This window comes from Diadema antillarum, unplaced genomic scaffold, assembly GCF_040938485.1.
Source record: "Diadema antillarum isolate AM-2024a unplaced genomic scaffold, OU_Dant_1.0 seq00001423_RagTag, whole genome shotgun sequence".
NCBI classification, from domain to species: Eukaryota; Metazoa; Echinodermata; class Echinoidea; order Diadematoida; family Diadematidae; genus Diadema; species Diadema antillarum.
This window is the reverse complement of record NW_027272175.1, coordinates 1-17,973: the sequence shown is the minus strand read 5'-3', so window position 1 is coordinate 17,973 and position 17,973 is coordinate 1. Positions and strand designations below refer to the sequence as shown.

At 39.5% G+C, this 17,973-nt stretch overlaps 1 protein-coding gene across 1 annotated transcript; it reads left to right on the top strand.

Annotated features, from left to right (window-relative positions):
* Positions 1-1,841: 1,841 nt before the first annotated feature.
* Positions 1,842-15,147, top strand: LOC139709266 (sodium-dependent multivitamin transporter-like; the record flags this gene model as incomplete). The annotated part of the gene is made up of 8 exons (XM_071621214.1): positions 1,842-1,975; positions 6,286-6,481; positions 7,299-7,518; positions 9,572-9,689; positions 11,358-11,425; positions 11,872-12,026; positions 12,896-13,036; positions 15,062-15,147. Coding segments are annotated over exons 1-8 (1,078 nt in total), but the record flags the coding sequence as incomplete, so codon positions are not given.
* Positions 15,148-17,973: the final 2,826 nt, after the last annotated feature.

The following is a 17,973-nucleotide window of genomic DNA, read 5'->3' as shown; positions in this document are numbered from 1 at the left end:
TTCAATTCAGTTCAACTCAACTCAGCTCAACTCAATTCAACTTAACTCAATTCAATTCAGCTCAGTTCAATTCAATTCAATTCAATTCAATTCAATTCAATTCAATTCGATTCGATTCAATTCAATTCAATTCAATTCAATTCAATTCAATTCAATTCAATTCAATTCAATTCAATTCAATTCGATTCAATTCAATTCAGTTCACTTGAGTCACAAATATTCATTCCAGCATTTACACGAACAGGTCGTGGGAGCGTGTAGGGCCTATATAGTTGACAGGCCTATTAATTGTAGAATGATACTCTACAAATTGAACCAGGGTAGGCATGATAGAATGTTGTGTGTTGGGACCTAAAAAAACCAAACAAACCCCAAAACAAAAGAAAAACAAAAACAAAAAACAGAACAGAACGTGTTAAACAATTCAGGTCCCCCAAACCTGTAGATAAGTGAAAATAATAGTATTGCAGAAGGAATTAAGGGCTGACATGAAAAAGAGGGAGCTATAGGTAGAGAATGGATAAGAATGGAGAAAGTTGTGAAATAGGATAGATATTCAGAGGACAGTACAAGTTTGTTCTTGTTATGATACCCCCCCCCCCCCCCCAAAAAAAAAGTAATAATAATGACAATTTTGATCATCCTGAATCCATCCCCATCCAATGCGCCACTCTGATGAACATAACAAAATTTAACAAACAGAACTATAACGGCCTCATTAACACCAGACAAAATGTTACTTTTTTATAATCATAAAGGCAATTTAGTAGATAGTATTTTAAATTTGTGTGCTATCTCACCAGTCCTACTTTGCACCTTGTGACCATTAATGCCAATGCGAAGAGAAACGTCTCAAGCTTTATAAGTCTAATTTCACATATGGCCAATTCGGATAGAACCTTTTCCATATACAACTGTATGTGTATATTTTTTATCTTATTTCGTGAAAGTCAACTATTATAATGAATCTAATTGTATTATGATGGAAGCGGATGGAACCTCGTTGCATTTAAGCCCTATGTGTGTAGGCCTATATTTAATTTTATGCCGCGCGTTTATGAAAGTCAACCACTATACGTACTTGATAATTAGTAATCTTTAAACTTATGATTGAAGCGCAAGAGAAGTAGGAGGATCTTGAATGGTAGTCTCCACACCTTTAATTTAGTATGCGCTGCAAAGTTTATTTTATGTTACTACCTAATTCAACGAAAGGAAGCCGATGAGGAAGTACGTGACCAAGGTTCATCCATTAATCTTTTGATTAAAAAAGAAGAAGAATGGGTTACAAACGCTGGACAGTGCACTAGACCTTGGCCCTCCTTTTATTGTTTTTGTATGTCATGTGAGCTGAAGATGAACATGGGCAGAACATGTACCGCGGTAGCCTTTTCGGTGGTATTGTTTGTTTTCGTCATCAGCTGGACAAAAAACAAAAACAAAACCATAAGTCATGAGCTCATGTCCAAAGTTTATCATGGGGTGTTTCTATGAAATGCTGAAAGTGCATTTTCTGCCGACTAACCATTTTATACTCCACGCGGATTGCCGAACTAGAATTATTGGGACAGCATGACTGTGGTATCAAAACCAAGAACTCCGTACAACAGTTTTTAGGACAGTTGTCAGTCGGTTCGTTTATACCCATGCATTGCGAATCATACCACCATAATACAAGTAAACACTTGGTAAGCAATATTATTGTCTATTGTTACACATCATACCACCACAATTCCATCGCTTGCGCACAGATGCATGCTGCACCGCTGCACCTAGTACCTGCAGCTACAAAGCGTACAATTTGGGCAATCGCATGATGAGATAGTCAGGAGTAGTAGCTGGCGATATTTTCTGCGCGAACGCTGATGTTGTTTTTATAGCATGGATTCGCGGCGGAAATTTGTCGTATTATTGTCGCTTGTCGTCGTCTTTACTGTGTCTGTAGTTGAATTCTTGCCGATACTTAAAAACAATGGTAAGTTGCCAGATTACCAAGTTTGTAAAGAATTATTCCCAGTAACCTGTAGTGTCATACACTCAACTTCCGTACGTAAATTGTCCACTCGAAGTACCGGTAGGAAACACTCCCGCGGTATAAATGAATGGAGTGTTTTTGAGCGCCAGTGTTTTGCCGGTGCGGGGATCGGCAGCCGTCGAGTCACGGCGCACAGTTGGTTGTGCCTGGTCATGGTCCCATATACAGAATATAGTGTACGGCTGTGGTGTATTGTGACTTGTGGAAAGAAATCTACTTCCTCAATGTAGCGTGAATATCTTTACAGATGTTTGTTTATGGAGACTAAACCTTTTCACATTCTTCACTCGTTTATTGTTTAACAATGCGTGTAAGATAAGTGCAGCATACCATAACAAAGTTGGGAAAGAAAGATATCCGAGTGAGTGTGACTGTTTACAATACACTCCACGACTGAACTGACCTTGCGTTGACAGGTATGTTTGAGTGTCCAATACATCGACATCCTAATGTTTTTCTATGAATAGAATCTTAAAATATCTCATAATTTGCCTTAAATTTTATTCTCATGTAAAGAATATACTCTGAAATCACAAGCGGGCATTAAAAAGCGATTTGTGGTACACGCTCCAAGATCACTGCTTCGAATGCGTGGGTTATTTTTATGCACTCAGTTGCACTGTAATTTTGAAACCAAACATACCCCTAGCTTGTTAGTGCCCTGCCGTTGATTGAAAATATGTGTGAAATACACAATGCTTTTCCAATATACATTTATAATCTACCGATTGTTTTGCTGTTGATCTTGTTTACTAGTAGTAGTAATTTACAATGTATTGGGTTTTTCAGTAATAGTATGTACGTGTACATTGGACATCTTCAAATCCCCAATGAAGAATGCAAAACCACTGGGTGTAGTCTCATGCATGAATGTTCATTCTTTATGCGCAGTGCTACAAATAGAGGGGTGTCAATTTCAATGCACATTGTCGATGTGTTGGACACCTACCATACCACAGCACCACCCACCCGACGAAGTGGTACCAGCTGTAGTGTAGAATGGCAACACACTTTGAAGAGCTAGAGTCCAGGGGCCTGTCTTATAAAGACTTGTGATAGAAGTCAATCACAAGTTTTTTGTGTGCTGAAATGCAAGTTGCGATTGATTTGGGGACTTGTGATTGATTTGAAGGCTTTATAAGACGGGGCCCAGGGGGATTCTTCCTTAGAGATCTAACACCCCATTTCAGGGGTGGATCCAGGAATTCCATAAAGAGGGGGTGCCTTTACGAAATTCAAAGGGGGCGGGGGCGCACGCGCCCTCCATTGTTTTCTTTTTATTTCTTTTGTTTTAGCGAAAAATAAGGGGGGGGCGTGCGCCTGGTGCGCTCCCCCCTGGATCTGCCACTGCATTTATGCAGGGCATTTAGAGCTCTCCTCCTAGCCTATTGACGAGGTCTTGTATGACTGAGGCTCAGAAAATCGACTGTGAGGGAATGAGTAAACGCAAGACCAAGTGATACAGCCACAAGACATTAATTCTTTTTTATTTTGATCTTTGTTTCTAGTAGATTTTGCTACTGAAAGAAAAGGTAGCCACCAATCAGCGACTGCACTGCATGCAATCATGTCAGCATACCTCCTGGTACATGTGTATCTGTAATCGAGTGTGTGAGTGTACGGTACTCTCTGGAGGTTCTGCACACTACAGGAAGAAGAATATATGCATTGCAGCACAGGCTCTGTTACGGTACATGTGATTCATTGGCATCCCAGCTGTGAATTGACTCATGAATACATGAATAGCTAGTTCATGCTCGTGTACGTTGCAAAGTGGCAGAAAAAAAACAAAAAAGACAAAAAAGGTTTGAAAAGGCCACTCTGTCTGGCGTTCACCCATTTCTCGCAGTGCTCAGTGGGGTGAGTTAGTCTCACTCCTCAGCCACAAGACATTGTCAAAAGGCTAGAGCTCTCCAGGTGGCGAAAATATTCTAAAGAGAATGGGAAACGCCACTAAACACAAAGCAACAAAAACAACATGCTCCCGAACACCTTTTACGTGTTATGTAACTCTATGTGAACAGACATGTGGGCACAGGAGTGCTCTAAAGTTATGCCCCTCTCGAGCCTAAGCTTAGGCTGCGTTCACTGTATACTATTCGGGTATTCGGGGCTCGTTTTCGAGGGCACGCGAATAGCTTGAATCGAACGATAGGATTTCCTAACACCGGTTCACATAAGAGGGCACTATTCGAAAGTACCGAATAGCATAGAACAGTATAGCAAAGTGGGAATCGAGCTTGTTCGATTTTCTTGCAGCGTATACCGTCTCTCATTTATGAAATAATGACAATTTTGGTCTGGATTTGCCCTTTAGCAAAAATAAGCATGAAGACTGACATTCAGATGCAGTTTAGAAATTGTTAATAAGATTTGCTGGGATGTAGGAGGAAGAAATCCTCACTGCATGGGATGGTGAGTTGACGGTGCGGGTGATGGTGTACTGGGTGCCCGAATAGCGAATAGCGAATACCGTATAGATGTGAACGCAGCCTTAGGAGCACTCCTGAAGTGTTCTAAACTCTGTATGAATGGTCACTAATAATTAGAGTGCTCTGGGAGTGAAATGCGGTACGCAGTGTGTGTATAGTTTGTATGTTAGTAGTTCTTTGCACTCGAACTTACGAAGGTCACTGTGACAGTTACAGCTGTATGCCCCTCTCAGCCACTTTTCAGTTGGTCTCAGCAAGTGGTGACTCTCTGAAAAGAAAAAAGAAGGGAACGAGATCACTGTTAAAAAACAGCTTAATGCTGGGAAGCTAAGTTGATGATGAACAGTAAATTAACAATGAATTCATAATAATTAGGAACTGCCATAATTTTTGACATTTCAACTGTATCTTAGTTTGTTATATAACATTACTTGGTGAATTGATCTCAAGGGTCTATTTTTCCATGCATAATTTGCACTTCCAACTTGTGGATTAATGGATAGCCATGATTGTGTTAGAAATTGGGTATTTCTGTTAATGACAAATTACAGAATTCAGTATTGGTTTTAGACAGCTGGAACTTTACCTCTTTGGTGCATATTTACTGTAAAAGTCAGAGGTGCAATATTTTTCTTCCTTGTGATAATAGTTACTTGGAGATAGTTAAAAAAAAAACCCAGCTTAATGTATTTTTGTCTTCATTCCAAAATATGACAGTCACCTTTTTCATAAAAATGGGATGAGTGCAGAAACACTCTCCAACTACATCCAGTAGTTTGTGGTAAGTCAGAAGGCAGCTGTGCAAATGATGAAAGTTATAAGTGAATTAAACTTTTAAAAACAAAAGAAAAAAAAGGGGATGTGAATTAAAAGAACAGGTGCATTTTATTGATTTGTCCTAATAGCCTTTATTGATTAATGATAAGGAAATGTCCACAGCATTATTTCTCTTCTTTTTGTGTGTGTGTGTGTGTGTGTGTGAGGGGCTGGAATTTATGATAATTTCTGTTTCCAGGCACAATTTATCTATACAATGATAAATTACATCCATGTACATTGTATGAATGTATGATGACACAGTAGTGTAATGCTTGAGTACCACATAGGTACAAATGTATGCACGTTTGTTTAGTAAACCAGTCACTTCAACAGATGTTGTTTACTAATCTTTACCCACAAAGCAATTCACACTGTAGGAAATGTATTCTAACCTCAATGAAGGACTTGAGATAATGTTTTACCTGATGAACTGTGATAACTAGGGTGGTCAAGGTATTGTGTGTGCATGTGAAGCATTCAGTGCAGCATTCTTCTTGTAGTTTACTGTTAATTTTCATTGTAATGTAACAAGACATGCACAGTTTGCATGAAACAGTGTATCTGGTAGCGACAACTTCTGTCCATCTGAGAGTGAAATGAAATTTCAGAATTGAAGATCACAACGTTCAACTCATGGAGTATGTGTCACGCCATTGAGACAAAAGATGATCAGTCTGGAATCTAGACTACATGAACAGTGTACAAGTGGACATTAACAGAAAAGCTTGCCATGGAAAGATGGTGCACACAAATCAATTTGAATGCACTTTTATGTTCATGTAATAACTTCTGTATGCATCGTCAGTGGTATAGAGTGTCCATTCCGTACGGGAACCTGGTTGGTGTCAACTGATATCTCTAAGAAAGACCATGTGTAAGTATTTGACTCCAGATATGATACAGTTCTAAATGAATATACATCAATTTTACTATTAAGTAAACCCCACCCATTGAGGGCCTTAAATAACAGTTCATACTCACTCACATACTGTGCAATAGGTGCACTGAGAAGGCCTCGTAGTCCGGACAAAGAGCTAAAAGTTCCAAAGATGGAGGAACAAGACAAAGCGTCTCAGGCAGATGTCCACTCGTTCACAAAGCTGGACTATGTCATATTCTCGGCCATGCTGCTGGTGTCCACGGTGACGGGACTCTACCACGCATTCTCCGGGGGTGGTCAGAAAACGACTTCAAAGTGAGTTCCGCTGTACTGTGGGCACATGGATGGCACAGTCAGAATAAAACTGACTGCTGGCCAGCTGTGCCACTCTATCAAAGTGGTTCCATGACATTTGCTTATGTGACAATTGCTCCCATGAAATATCTGCACACATAGCCAAACACAAATTCTATCCACAAACATAAACCTAACTCTAATCCTAATCCTCACATCAAACTTAACCTAAAACCCTATCACAACCTAACCCTAAGTTCTTACAAGGAGAAGTTAAACAGCAGCGCAGTTGCCGCAGGAACAATGAAATGTTGTGTTGCCCTATAAGTTGCATGCTGTAACATGTACTGTAGGTAGGATGGTGCCAGCCTAAAGGTAGTTTTTGCTATTTTGCTTCTGTTTCTCTGAGAATGGACTCTTTTGTTCTGTCTCATTGCATTTCATAGAATGAACCTTCAAAAATGCTTGTAAATTTCTGCAAGCATGACCATTTGTGGCTTCTCTTAATTTTGGCAACGCAATGCAAAGAGTGTGAATTCTTGTGAGTGGACACCAAAAATTTCCTGACTCGCGCAATTTTCGTTTTCACTTTTTTCGGAAACCCTGTTGATAATTTACCTGCAGTGGGTGTGTGAAGGATGCACAAAGAAACCATTCATTTTATTTCATTTTTTTTTTTGCCATGTATTTAAAAGTAGCAAATAAAATGGATTTTTCACGTGACAAGAAAAAAAATGAATACTTTCTTGTGTGTCAATGCAACAATAGATTAAATGCTGTAAGTAAAATCTTTTTGCCCAATTTTCATTGTGTCCTACCTTTCTTTTATAAACATCAGATTCCTGATGGCTGATCGCAGCATGTACAGCCTTCCCGTGGCGATCTCTGTCCTGGCCTCCTACGTCTCAGCCATCACCATCCTGGGCGTTCCGGCTGAAGTCTTCATTCACGGCATTCAGTATTGGATGGTCATCTTCAGCTTCTTCATCGTCATTCCTGTCACTGCCCACTTCTTTATTCCTGTCTTCCATGGCCTGGGCATCACCACCGCTTATGAGGTGGGCATATACAGATCTCTTGTTCATTCGTTTGTTCATGCATTTATTCGTCCATTCAATCATTCATTCATTCATTCATTCATTCATTCATTCATTCATTCATTCATTCATTCATTCATGCATGCATGCATGCATTAATTCATTCATTCATTCATTCATTCATTCATCCATTCATTCATTCATTCATTCATTCATTCATTCATTCATTCATTCATTCATTCATTCATTCATTCATTCATTCATTCATTCATTCATTCATTCATTCATTCATTCATTCATTCATTCATTCATTCATTCATTCATTCATTCATTCATTTGTTCATTCAATATATGATACAACCCATTTGCAAGACCAAATGTGGTCTTACATGTACCTCAGAGGAACTTGTTAAACAAACAGATTTTCGTTTATGCATGATACATGATTTGATATTTGTACAACAGTACCTAAATTGCTTCTGTACTATTAAATGGAAAAGAATGAAAAAACGGTGTCAGAACATTCATTCATTCAGTCTATCATTCAGAATTTAGAGGAAAGATTCTTTATTTTAACTATCAGCAGTCCAAGTTATGGATGTCAGATCTCTTTTCACAAGGAAAGTATGATTTACTTTAATTAAGGCAAAATGTTGTTGGTATTATTTTTTTGGTCTGCAAAAGGTTACAGAATCTTTACTCCTTGTGTGCCTGTTTAAAAGGACTGCGCAGTACTGGTTGAGGTGGGGATTCATGTTTTGAACATTCCTAAGTGAGATAATGAGAAACCTCTTATCAAATATGAAAGAGCATACCCTAAGAAGGATTCACCATTTATTTGATGAAAATTGGTTTTCAAATGACTGAGATATCCAAAAAAGTGATAATAATAAAAGGCGACACAGGCCACGCCTTTTATTAGGATCTCTTTGTTTCGTGTTGTTTTTGGATATCTCAGCCATTTCAAAACCGATTTTCATCAAATAAAGTTTTGATACCCCTTAGAATTGCATGCTCTTTGACATCTTATAGAGTGGTTTCTGAATATCTCGCAAAATGTTAAAAGCTAAATCCTCACCTCAACCAGAACTGTACGTACACCCTTTAATTAGGGCATGATCAATACTTCCCACAAACAGAAAAAATAGTGGTGTATTGGAGAACATTCCCAAAGTGTGTGGAGTACTTCATGTGATAAAGCTCTATCCATGTTTTGTGCAAAAATATGAAAGTTTTGCAAAGGGTGGTGCTGTGCATATGAATATGATTGAAATGGGTGGCTACATAATAGCAGTGACAACTTTCTTACAGTGGACTCCTATTATAACAAAGTCCTTGGGACCTGCAGTTTTCTCTCGTTATGATAACAAAATTTCTGTATAACCGTACAAATAAACAATAAAAAACATAGAGCGGATAATGTTGCAGCCTGAATTTTTACTTTGTTGTAACTGGAATTTTGTTATGACCGTGTCCGTTAGAACGGGAGTGCACTGTATGTGCAATTTCTAAAATTTCTTTGCAGTCTTTGCTTGAAACCTGCATGAGGTATTTCGGCATGGGTCATGGTCAAAATTTCAGTTTATGTTTGCATATAAAAACATTTATGAATTGATGAAAGTTGTATGGAATACTTCCTGTATTGGCAATGTGGTTCATGATGGTCCATGAGGGGTTTGAACATGTTGCTACAACATGCTCAAATTCTTGTGCAAAGTCTTCAAAAGTCAGCAACATGCGATGCAATATTCTCAAGAATTGGCCGCATGCTCAACATGAAATGTATTCAAATGTGAAAAGCATGTACAAAACTCTAGAAACATCAAACTGATTAGAAAATCTGTGCGTAAAATGTGAGACAAAACATAAAAGTTAAGCAGCACAAAGAGAAATAAATCGCGAAATATTGCGCACTATGTGCTTGGGATGTGCGCTCCTTGCACATACAATTTCCGCAGTATTCTCACTTTCTGAGCTTGTAATAGGCTCCAATTTCAACTTGTGGACCACCCTGTGGTTGGTTTTTTAAAGTGTTATTTTGTTTTGTTTGTTATTTGTTTTCATTCATGCTCAGTACCTGCACAAGAGATTCAGCATGTCAGTTAGAGTTGTTGGAGCCCTTCTCTTCCTAGTTGGGACTGCCTTCTACATGGCTGTAGTTCTGTACGCCCCAGCCCTGGCCATTCAGGCGGGTAAGTGCCAGGTCCTGGTATGAGATCTAGACCAAACACTATTGTTTTTATCATGACACAGACCCTGAGGGAGGCATGTGCGACAGTTGTCCAAATGCTTACTCTTGTGTCGCCTCATATCCAGTCTCACAGTCAAATTCATTTGTACCTCTTTTTTTTTTCTTTTTTTTTTTTTGAGCAATGACAGAGTTATATTTTGTGATAGTACGGCTTTTAGCACAGGGACATTGTGTAGACATTCATGCAGTGATTGTAGGATTTTCTCTTTGTGTGTGTGTGTGTGTGTGTGTGTGTGTGTGTGTGTGTGTATTTGTGTGAATGGATGGTTGTAGGTTACACTCGTAAAGATGGCATTATGCAAGGCTGCACGCTGGCACTGGTCCGACGGTCCAGACCAGCAAAAATCACTGTCAGACCAGTAACTTTTTCAGGAATGGACCAGTTAGAAATGGAAAAAAAAACTGGGTACATTTGTATTATCTGCTGGTCTGACAGGGATAGGTCGGACCAGTAGAAAAAATGGGTTTGTGTGCAGCCCTGCATTATATCATATATCTGTGCAGATGAAATAATATCATTTGAAGAGGCAAATGAAGACAGTGTGTGTGTGTTTTTTTTTTTCTCCATTATCCATTGCTGAATGTTTGCCACAGTATTCATACTGTGATTAACTCTGTCATTCTCATGGGGCCACATGCGTTCATACATAGTGGCAATTGGAGTCTAGGATTGAGGGATTAGAAGGGCTGAACAAGGCAAGACTCGTGTAAAAATGATACTTTTGTAAAGTTCTACATGATATCAGTCCATCTATACTTGCTTATAAAATACCAGATGGTCACATGGTAATTGAGGAAATGATTCCAGCAGACAGAGTCACAGGTTGTATCCGTGACAAGGGGTTGGTGTCATAGGGTGGGCCAGATTACTAGATCATGTGATGGCCATGTGATACACTGCACAGAGATGCCAATGTAATTTTTTTTTTTCAATATTTTGAGCTCTATTTGTTTTATTTATCTATGTTTTTTCCACCAAAAATACTGCAGGTTTCATGGAAACTACCTTTCCCCATATTCACATTTTGTCCATATTTTTTCTTTTAGCCCAAGATTACTGCGATATTGTCTACAAGGTTGGCAACCATGAACTGAATGTAGTTTAATGGTAATCTGAACAGGTGACATATTACAATGCAGTTAAGTTTTTCTAAATGGAAGTGAGAATTTCCTGCATAGGCAACCACCCACCCCCCCCCCCCCCCAAAAAAAAAAAAAAAAAAATAGAGAAAGAAAAAAATTGAGCAAGAGAGGAAGGCCCATGGAAATTGAAAAAAACCCAAACAATTCATAACTCTTTTTAAGAGATTGCATTGCCCAGTTTCTGTCAAAGTGTCACAAATATATTTTGTTAAGAACCATTCTGCATTCAACATCCTCTACACACATGTTTCAGGAAACTTTCCTCGGAAACAAAGTGACAAAATTTCATACCCCAAACCAATCCTCACTCTGCTGCCACCAGCCAAGCAGTAGTCAGTGGGGACTAACAGTGACGCAGAAAGCTGTATGTATTTCAACAAAAGCTGATGGTGCTATTTAATTGTCAGTAGTCTGGTAAGTTGGATGCATTTCTGATATTGTAATGTCATTTGTCTTTCCAATGCAGTCAACAAGTTTCCCATTCCAGCAACAGTAGCACTGACTGGGGCCCTTTGTACAGTATACACAGCTCTTGTAAGTTTGCATTGTTTTTTTAGTGTGTTTTAGCATTAATTCCTCCAAATCTGTTGTAATGTTTTGATTTAAAGTATCATGACAGAACACATAGTATACAAACCTCATACATGTATAAGCATATATTTTAGTATTTTTCATTTTATCCTCACACCAAGATGTAGGTCTAATTTGTATGAAAGCTCTTCCACTGTACTTTTGTGAAGTTGCTCATCCTATTACAGCCAACTCAAAAATAGAGTAAAAGTATGCTTTAGACAGGTTGATATCCAAATGCCCCCTCAACAGCTGTGTGCTCTGTCATTGGGCTACACTTATACTCACAAAAACACTCACACATAAACATTTTCACACACACATACACACACACACAATTTGAATATATGGAGCAATCACTAGAGCCTGTCTCAAGTAACTTGGATTGTCTGCTCCTGTGCCTCACCCAGGGAGGGATCAAGGCTGTCATCTGGACCGACGTGTTCCAGTTCCTGGTCCTCTTTGGCTCCCTGCTGACCGTCGTGATCCTCGGTACGATCAGAACTCAAGGGATGGACCACGTGTGGGAGTACAACAAGGAACACGGCCATCTCAACTTCATCGAGTGAGTGACAACAATCAGCATTGGCCCTTCAAATCCCAAACCTCATACTGTACAGTATATCCCAAAAAAAAAAAATTGCAGTCAGATTTTCGCCTTGATAACTTCCAACATGATTTGACAGTCTAAATGCTACTTCAGGGTCTTAAAATTTAACATCTTAGCTATATTATGCAGAAAACCCCATTCGATTTGGTTGAGTGGTCACAGAGATATGCGCAGTGGCGGATCCAGAGGGGGGCGCAGCCGACGCATGCCCCCCTTATTTTTCGTTACAAACAAAAGATATAAAAAGAAAAAATGAAATGAAACCCGGAAGTGGCACCAGAAATATTAGTTGCGCCCCCCTTACAGAATTCCTGGATCCGCCCCTGATGTGGATCATTGTAGCGCATGTCATGGGTCTGATTCTTCCAAGTTAGACACTTGGATGCTCTTGGAACTGCATAATGTCTGAACACAATAGACAGAACTTGGAGGGAAGGGATTCCTGACATGCTTTGCAAAACTCCTCATTTCTCTTTGACCATTGAAGCGAATCGGATGGGGTTTTCTGTAAGATGTGGGTAATAAGTTATCGTTTCATACCCAAAAATTGTATTTGGATTGATTTCTAAGTCTGTGTAGGGTTGTCAGATCTTTTGCATGTTTGAGCCTAATGAAGAAAAGTATAAATTGGGAATTTCATATGAGGTTTATCACACATCAGTTGCTTTCATATCTTAGGCTTACATTGTAGCACCCATGGAGTGAATGTTTGTGTTTTGTCATTGTAAATCATTGTTGTGTCATCAAGTTTTTCATAAAATGGTGATTTTTACTCAGGCTAGTGTTGAGCATGACAGATCACTCATCCATGCCCCACCTTGCAGGCTTTCCCCCGACCCCACTCAGCGCCTAACGCTATGGGCCCTGGTCATAGGAGGGGCCTTCAGCAGCCTGCCCTCCTGGGCGGTCAGCCAGACGGCAGTCCAGAGATTCCTCACGTCGAAATCCCTCAAGGACGCCAAGAGGTGAGTACCTGGGGTGGTATTCTGAGGTCGTAATTAAGTCTGTAATTAACTTTGTAATTAAGTCGAGAAGTTAAAAGGCCCAAAATCATGGGCAAAATCGGTATTCTGAGGACGTTATTAAGGTATGATTAAGTCCCCTATAATCATCTTAGGTTCCTCCCATCTAATTGTTATTCCATCCAATGAGACGCGTTGTTAGAAGCCAAAATGATGATCACGCGGGCAAATATGCCCTCAATGCGCACTCCTCCACACACCCCCTGTAATTACAACGCAAGAGCTCCGTGCGCACACTGCGGTCTTTGATTACAACCCTTCACCTACGCACGCGAAGAGCTCACATAAAATGACAAAATTCCTCGAAGATCGCCTATATTTCTTTTTTTCTCTGAATTCTTCGGATACCATGACAACAAGACTCAACCGCTCCTCGGTTACCAAAGACGGTAAGCATCATTGTGGCCGACAAAAAATTCTGTAATGCGTGATATCGGAGTAGTTAATGACACTCTTTGGTATCATTAAGTTTTCTATTAACTTTCATACTTGATTACATGCTCAGAATACCGATTTGTAATTAACTCTGTGATTAAGTCCTCTCAGAGGTATACGCACATGTACGTGCAAGCGCGTAAGTCTTTCCCGCCTAAATGCTTGTTGTCATGGTAGTTAATAAACCCCCTACTTAATTAAGCTCTCAGAATACCGATTCGCTAATTAAGTGCTAATCAGACACTTAATAAGCCCTCAGAATACGGCCCCTGGTGTCGATGATCAAAGGTCAAAGTTTTTCCCTGGAAAGCAGGTTTCATACTTTGAAATTAAACCAAAGAGATAAAAATTAAAAGGAAGTAGAAATAGCTGATAAGAGAACGTGTGACTGCGGTCTGTTGATCTCATAAGATGCACATGGTCACAGTGCTATGATTTGGAAAAGGTTTAATTTGTAACTATACATTTATGAAGCAAGTGAGGAAAATTACATTTACGGTGTCATCACTTTGTGTATATGAGACAAATAGTCATGACATTCTTTAAAACTGTCTCTTTGGCTCAAGTTTTATGTGTTAAAATGCCGCTTTTGGTTCATTGTTTGTCTTCAAATTTACACTATTTCTCATTGTAAGGTAAAGCCTTTGTCAAACTTCATGGACAGGAGTATCAGAAAGAATTTTCTGCTCAAAGTATCTGAGCTTGGACAAAACAAAATAAAGAAAGAAGAAGTTGAATGTTGTAACAAAATGATGTGACTTGTGTGATTACTCTTTTGAAAAGAGAAAGAGAAAAAAATAGTCTTTAATGGCATTGGTTGTTGTGTTGGTATGGGTATTCAGGTTTAAACTTTTTGTGAGCTAACTAGAAACCACTTAGATGAAATATTAAAAAGCATACAATTCAAAGAGAAATTCAAAGTTTCTTTGATAAAAATCTGTTTTGAAATGCCCCAGATGTCCAATAACAAATGGTAATAAAAGGTGGGACCCACCTTTTATAAGGACCATTTTTGTTTTGCTGTGTTTTTGGATATCTCACCCATTTCAAAACCAATTTTCATCAAATAAACTTTGAATTCCTCTTAGAGCTGTATGCTCTTTGATACTTCATCCAAGTGGTTTCTAGTTCGCTCACAAAAAGTTAAAACCTGAATCCCCATCTCAACCAAAACCATACCATCCCTGTGTGCTCTGAGAGCTGATTGGCACAGTAAACCCCACAACATTGTACACACTGTCCAAAGTCCCTGGTACGCAGAAAGATTCAAGTGCAATGTCTTTACTTGTCCAAGTTGGGTTTGATTGATCAAGCAAACGTCAATGAACAGAGTGCTTACACAGTAGCAAAACAGACATGAATTGGTAAATTATGAGCCTAAAATGAGATCCTTGAATCATCATCTACAAACTGATGGGGTAATTCTTTGAGTTTGAGTTTTAGCTTGAGTTTATTTGTTTAACAACAATAACAATAACAATTTTTAACAGCAATAACAATAACAGTCCAGTCTCCTTTTTGTTATCATCACAGATCAGTATGGTATGGTCTTCCAGGCAATATTATCATGGTAACCATAGTCGCTCTGTGTGGACTGGTCCTGTTTGCATACTACAACAGTAAGTGCAATTAGTGGGACTACATGCTTCTACCACAACCAACTTGTGCTTTAACTGCGCACAAAGATTTGAAGCGTAGAAATGCCTGCCTAGTTGTCCTTTGCTTGGTATTAGGTGGTAGAAAATGCCAGAGTTAGTCAAAAGCGTGTACAGTAAATGTTTGCAAGTGGTATGATTGCATGTATTGATAGTTTAATATTTAATCATTTTTTAGATCCTGAATATAAGCATTGCTTGGCAAATACTCATCTAAATTGCTGCTTTTTACAGTTTATGGATGCAAATCTTCCTGTTAGTCATGGCAGAAACAAATAATATCATTGTTATGGATTTTAGCATGCTTTACCTTGGGTATTAGCAATATGGTGCATGCCAAGTCATTCAGTATGATGTATATTCACCACAATGTATTGATTTGTTACTGTAAGCAATAGTTACATTCAGATGATGATCCTTGGATAGGCTAAAAGTAGAGTACTGTGTAGACGCACTCAAGTTAAGCTAGCTTGAAGTTAACTCGATGATATGAAGAGCCATGAGATTTCTCAGGGTTAACACTCTATCCACGAGCTTGGGGGGGGGGGGGGGGGGGGGGGTCCCAATTGAAGTTAAGCAATGTGTGGACACAAAAATCAACCAACTCGAAGGTAAGCGTGATCTCTTCATGAAGCTCCCCATTCCCTTTAGCTTCCTGGTCAACCTCACGAATATAAATACAGTGCTCCTCGTATTGGGATCATTGCGAACTTCTGGTTTTTTGGCTTCATCATCGAGTGGGACTAGCTCGTAGTTACGGGGGCAAGAGCTTACCATCGATGATAAGCTGTTGGATCTTTGATGATGAGCTTCATCGTGTGGACTTGCGTTGAAGTTTTCTCAAGGGGACAAAAGCATATACTCAAAGTTTGCTTAACTTGAAGTTAACCCGTTGAGGACGAGTCCCGAGTATACTCGGGCAGGTGTCTATGGGAAATGCATGTTATAGCAAAGTCAGTCCGTCCTCAGCGGGTTGTGGATCACCGTCTGAACGTAACTGATATTAGTTTGCATTTGCATTTTTTGTGTGCTCTATCCGTTGCATTTATTATACTGTCACGGCATGCATTGATGTTCTGCCAAAAAGTGTTGCAACCTCTTTTGGAATGTTTTCTTTTGTCATTGCTTCTTGAGATTGTATTAGGTGCCGCAACCTGTGCATGCCATAACCATCTTTGTGTTGCATGTCATTGACATTATAATTTTGTTTGTTTGTTAGTTTGTTTGTACTACTGAAGCTACATTAAAAGGGTGAATTGCCATTATTTGCTTACTTAGTTCTTTTGATTTGTAAAAGTATGCTGGCCATTTGACAACTGAAGTGTTCACTGCTAGGAAACCATCAGTTCGTCAGAAGAATGTATTCCTGAAACTGATATGAGCACATCATAACACTGCCCCATTACATACAACATAATGTTGGTGTGCTATGGCGTAATACATTGTATGTTTTACTTGAGCATTAGACACATTTCAATCATGAACCATATGAGGTACATGCTTTCATAGTGACATTACATATATGCTGCTCTTCACAAAACATCCCTTTCATTCGTGTATCCATAATGGATTGACACAATAACGAAAGACAATAATGAAGCTACTGAGCATTTTAAAAAAAAGATATTTTGCAGTCTGTCATTAAATTTACATCATAGCAAAGCTTGGAACTTTCTCTACAACTTGCCCATTGCATGTGCAAAATAGAAATTTATATAAAAACTTACAAGTATCTGAAAGCGTAATGTTTTCCCAAACCATGCCTGTGGTTCAGTCTCAAAATAATGTGGCACACAGGGGGTTTACTCCGTGGTGCACAAAAAATTAAATAAATAGCAAAGATTATCATAATAGGACATAGCACTAAAGCTGCGTTTAATCCATTTTCCCGGCAACCACGGCAGCCCCGCTTCAGGCCACCATGGACAAAACGGGATGGACTTGAAACAATACCTTAAAACGGGATAGACAAATGCGACAGGCTGTGATTGCTGTGGATGCCGTGTCAGACTTTTGGACTGTCAAAAAATTTGCCACGGCAGTCCTGGCGCTAATGGGGAATCTTGCATGCAGCGATAAAACGGGGTGAACGTAACAAAAAGGGGTGGCACGTAATAGGCAGTAACAAAACTTGGAGGTTGTCCATAGCGTGACACGACTGAAAATATTGATAGTCTAGCGTGACCATGCCGTCAATCCCTCGTTTGAGGCGAGACCCCAACTTCCACGAAGAAAGTGGGGTGCTATACCTCGTTAAAGATTTTTCGTTTGGGAGTTGGGAGTCGAAGTATTTGTCCATTGCAAATAAACTTTCTGCTCAGGCGTGACAAACCTGGAGGCCAAGCCAGGGTATGATGACTCCAGCAGCTGTCGTATTACATAAGAGCATGATAAGGATATCTGCCTGTGGCAGACCATTCAAAGTGAACTCAATTTTCTCTATCCTTTCTAAAGTTTCCAATTTTATATTCTATTGAGAAATTCTATGGTCATCCATTTTACATTTCGAACGGAAAAAAATGACCCGTAAATAACGAAAATACAGGAATAGGAAGGAGAGCATTGCCAGTTTGCCGGTGCTGACAATGTGTTATTTGGCAGTGAGTTACAACGGGGAGGTGAGACTACCTCCCTGGTTACAATCAGCCTGCTGACTGGATCATTGAGAAAGAGAGAGAGAGGGAGAGAGGAGAGAGAGAGAGAGAGAGAGGGAGAGCGAGAGAGAGAGAGAGAGAGGGGGGGGGGGGGGGGAGAGATGGGGGGAGGGAGAAGGGGAGAGACAAAATGGAA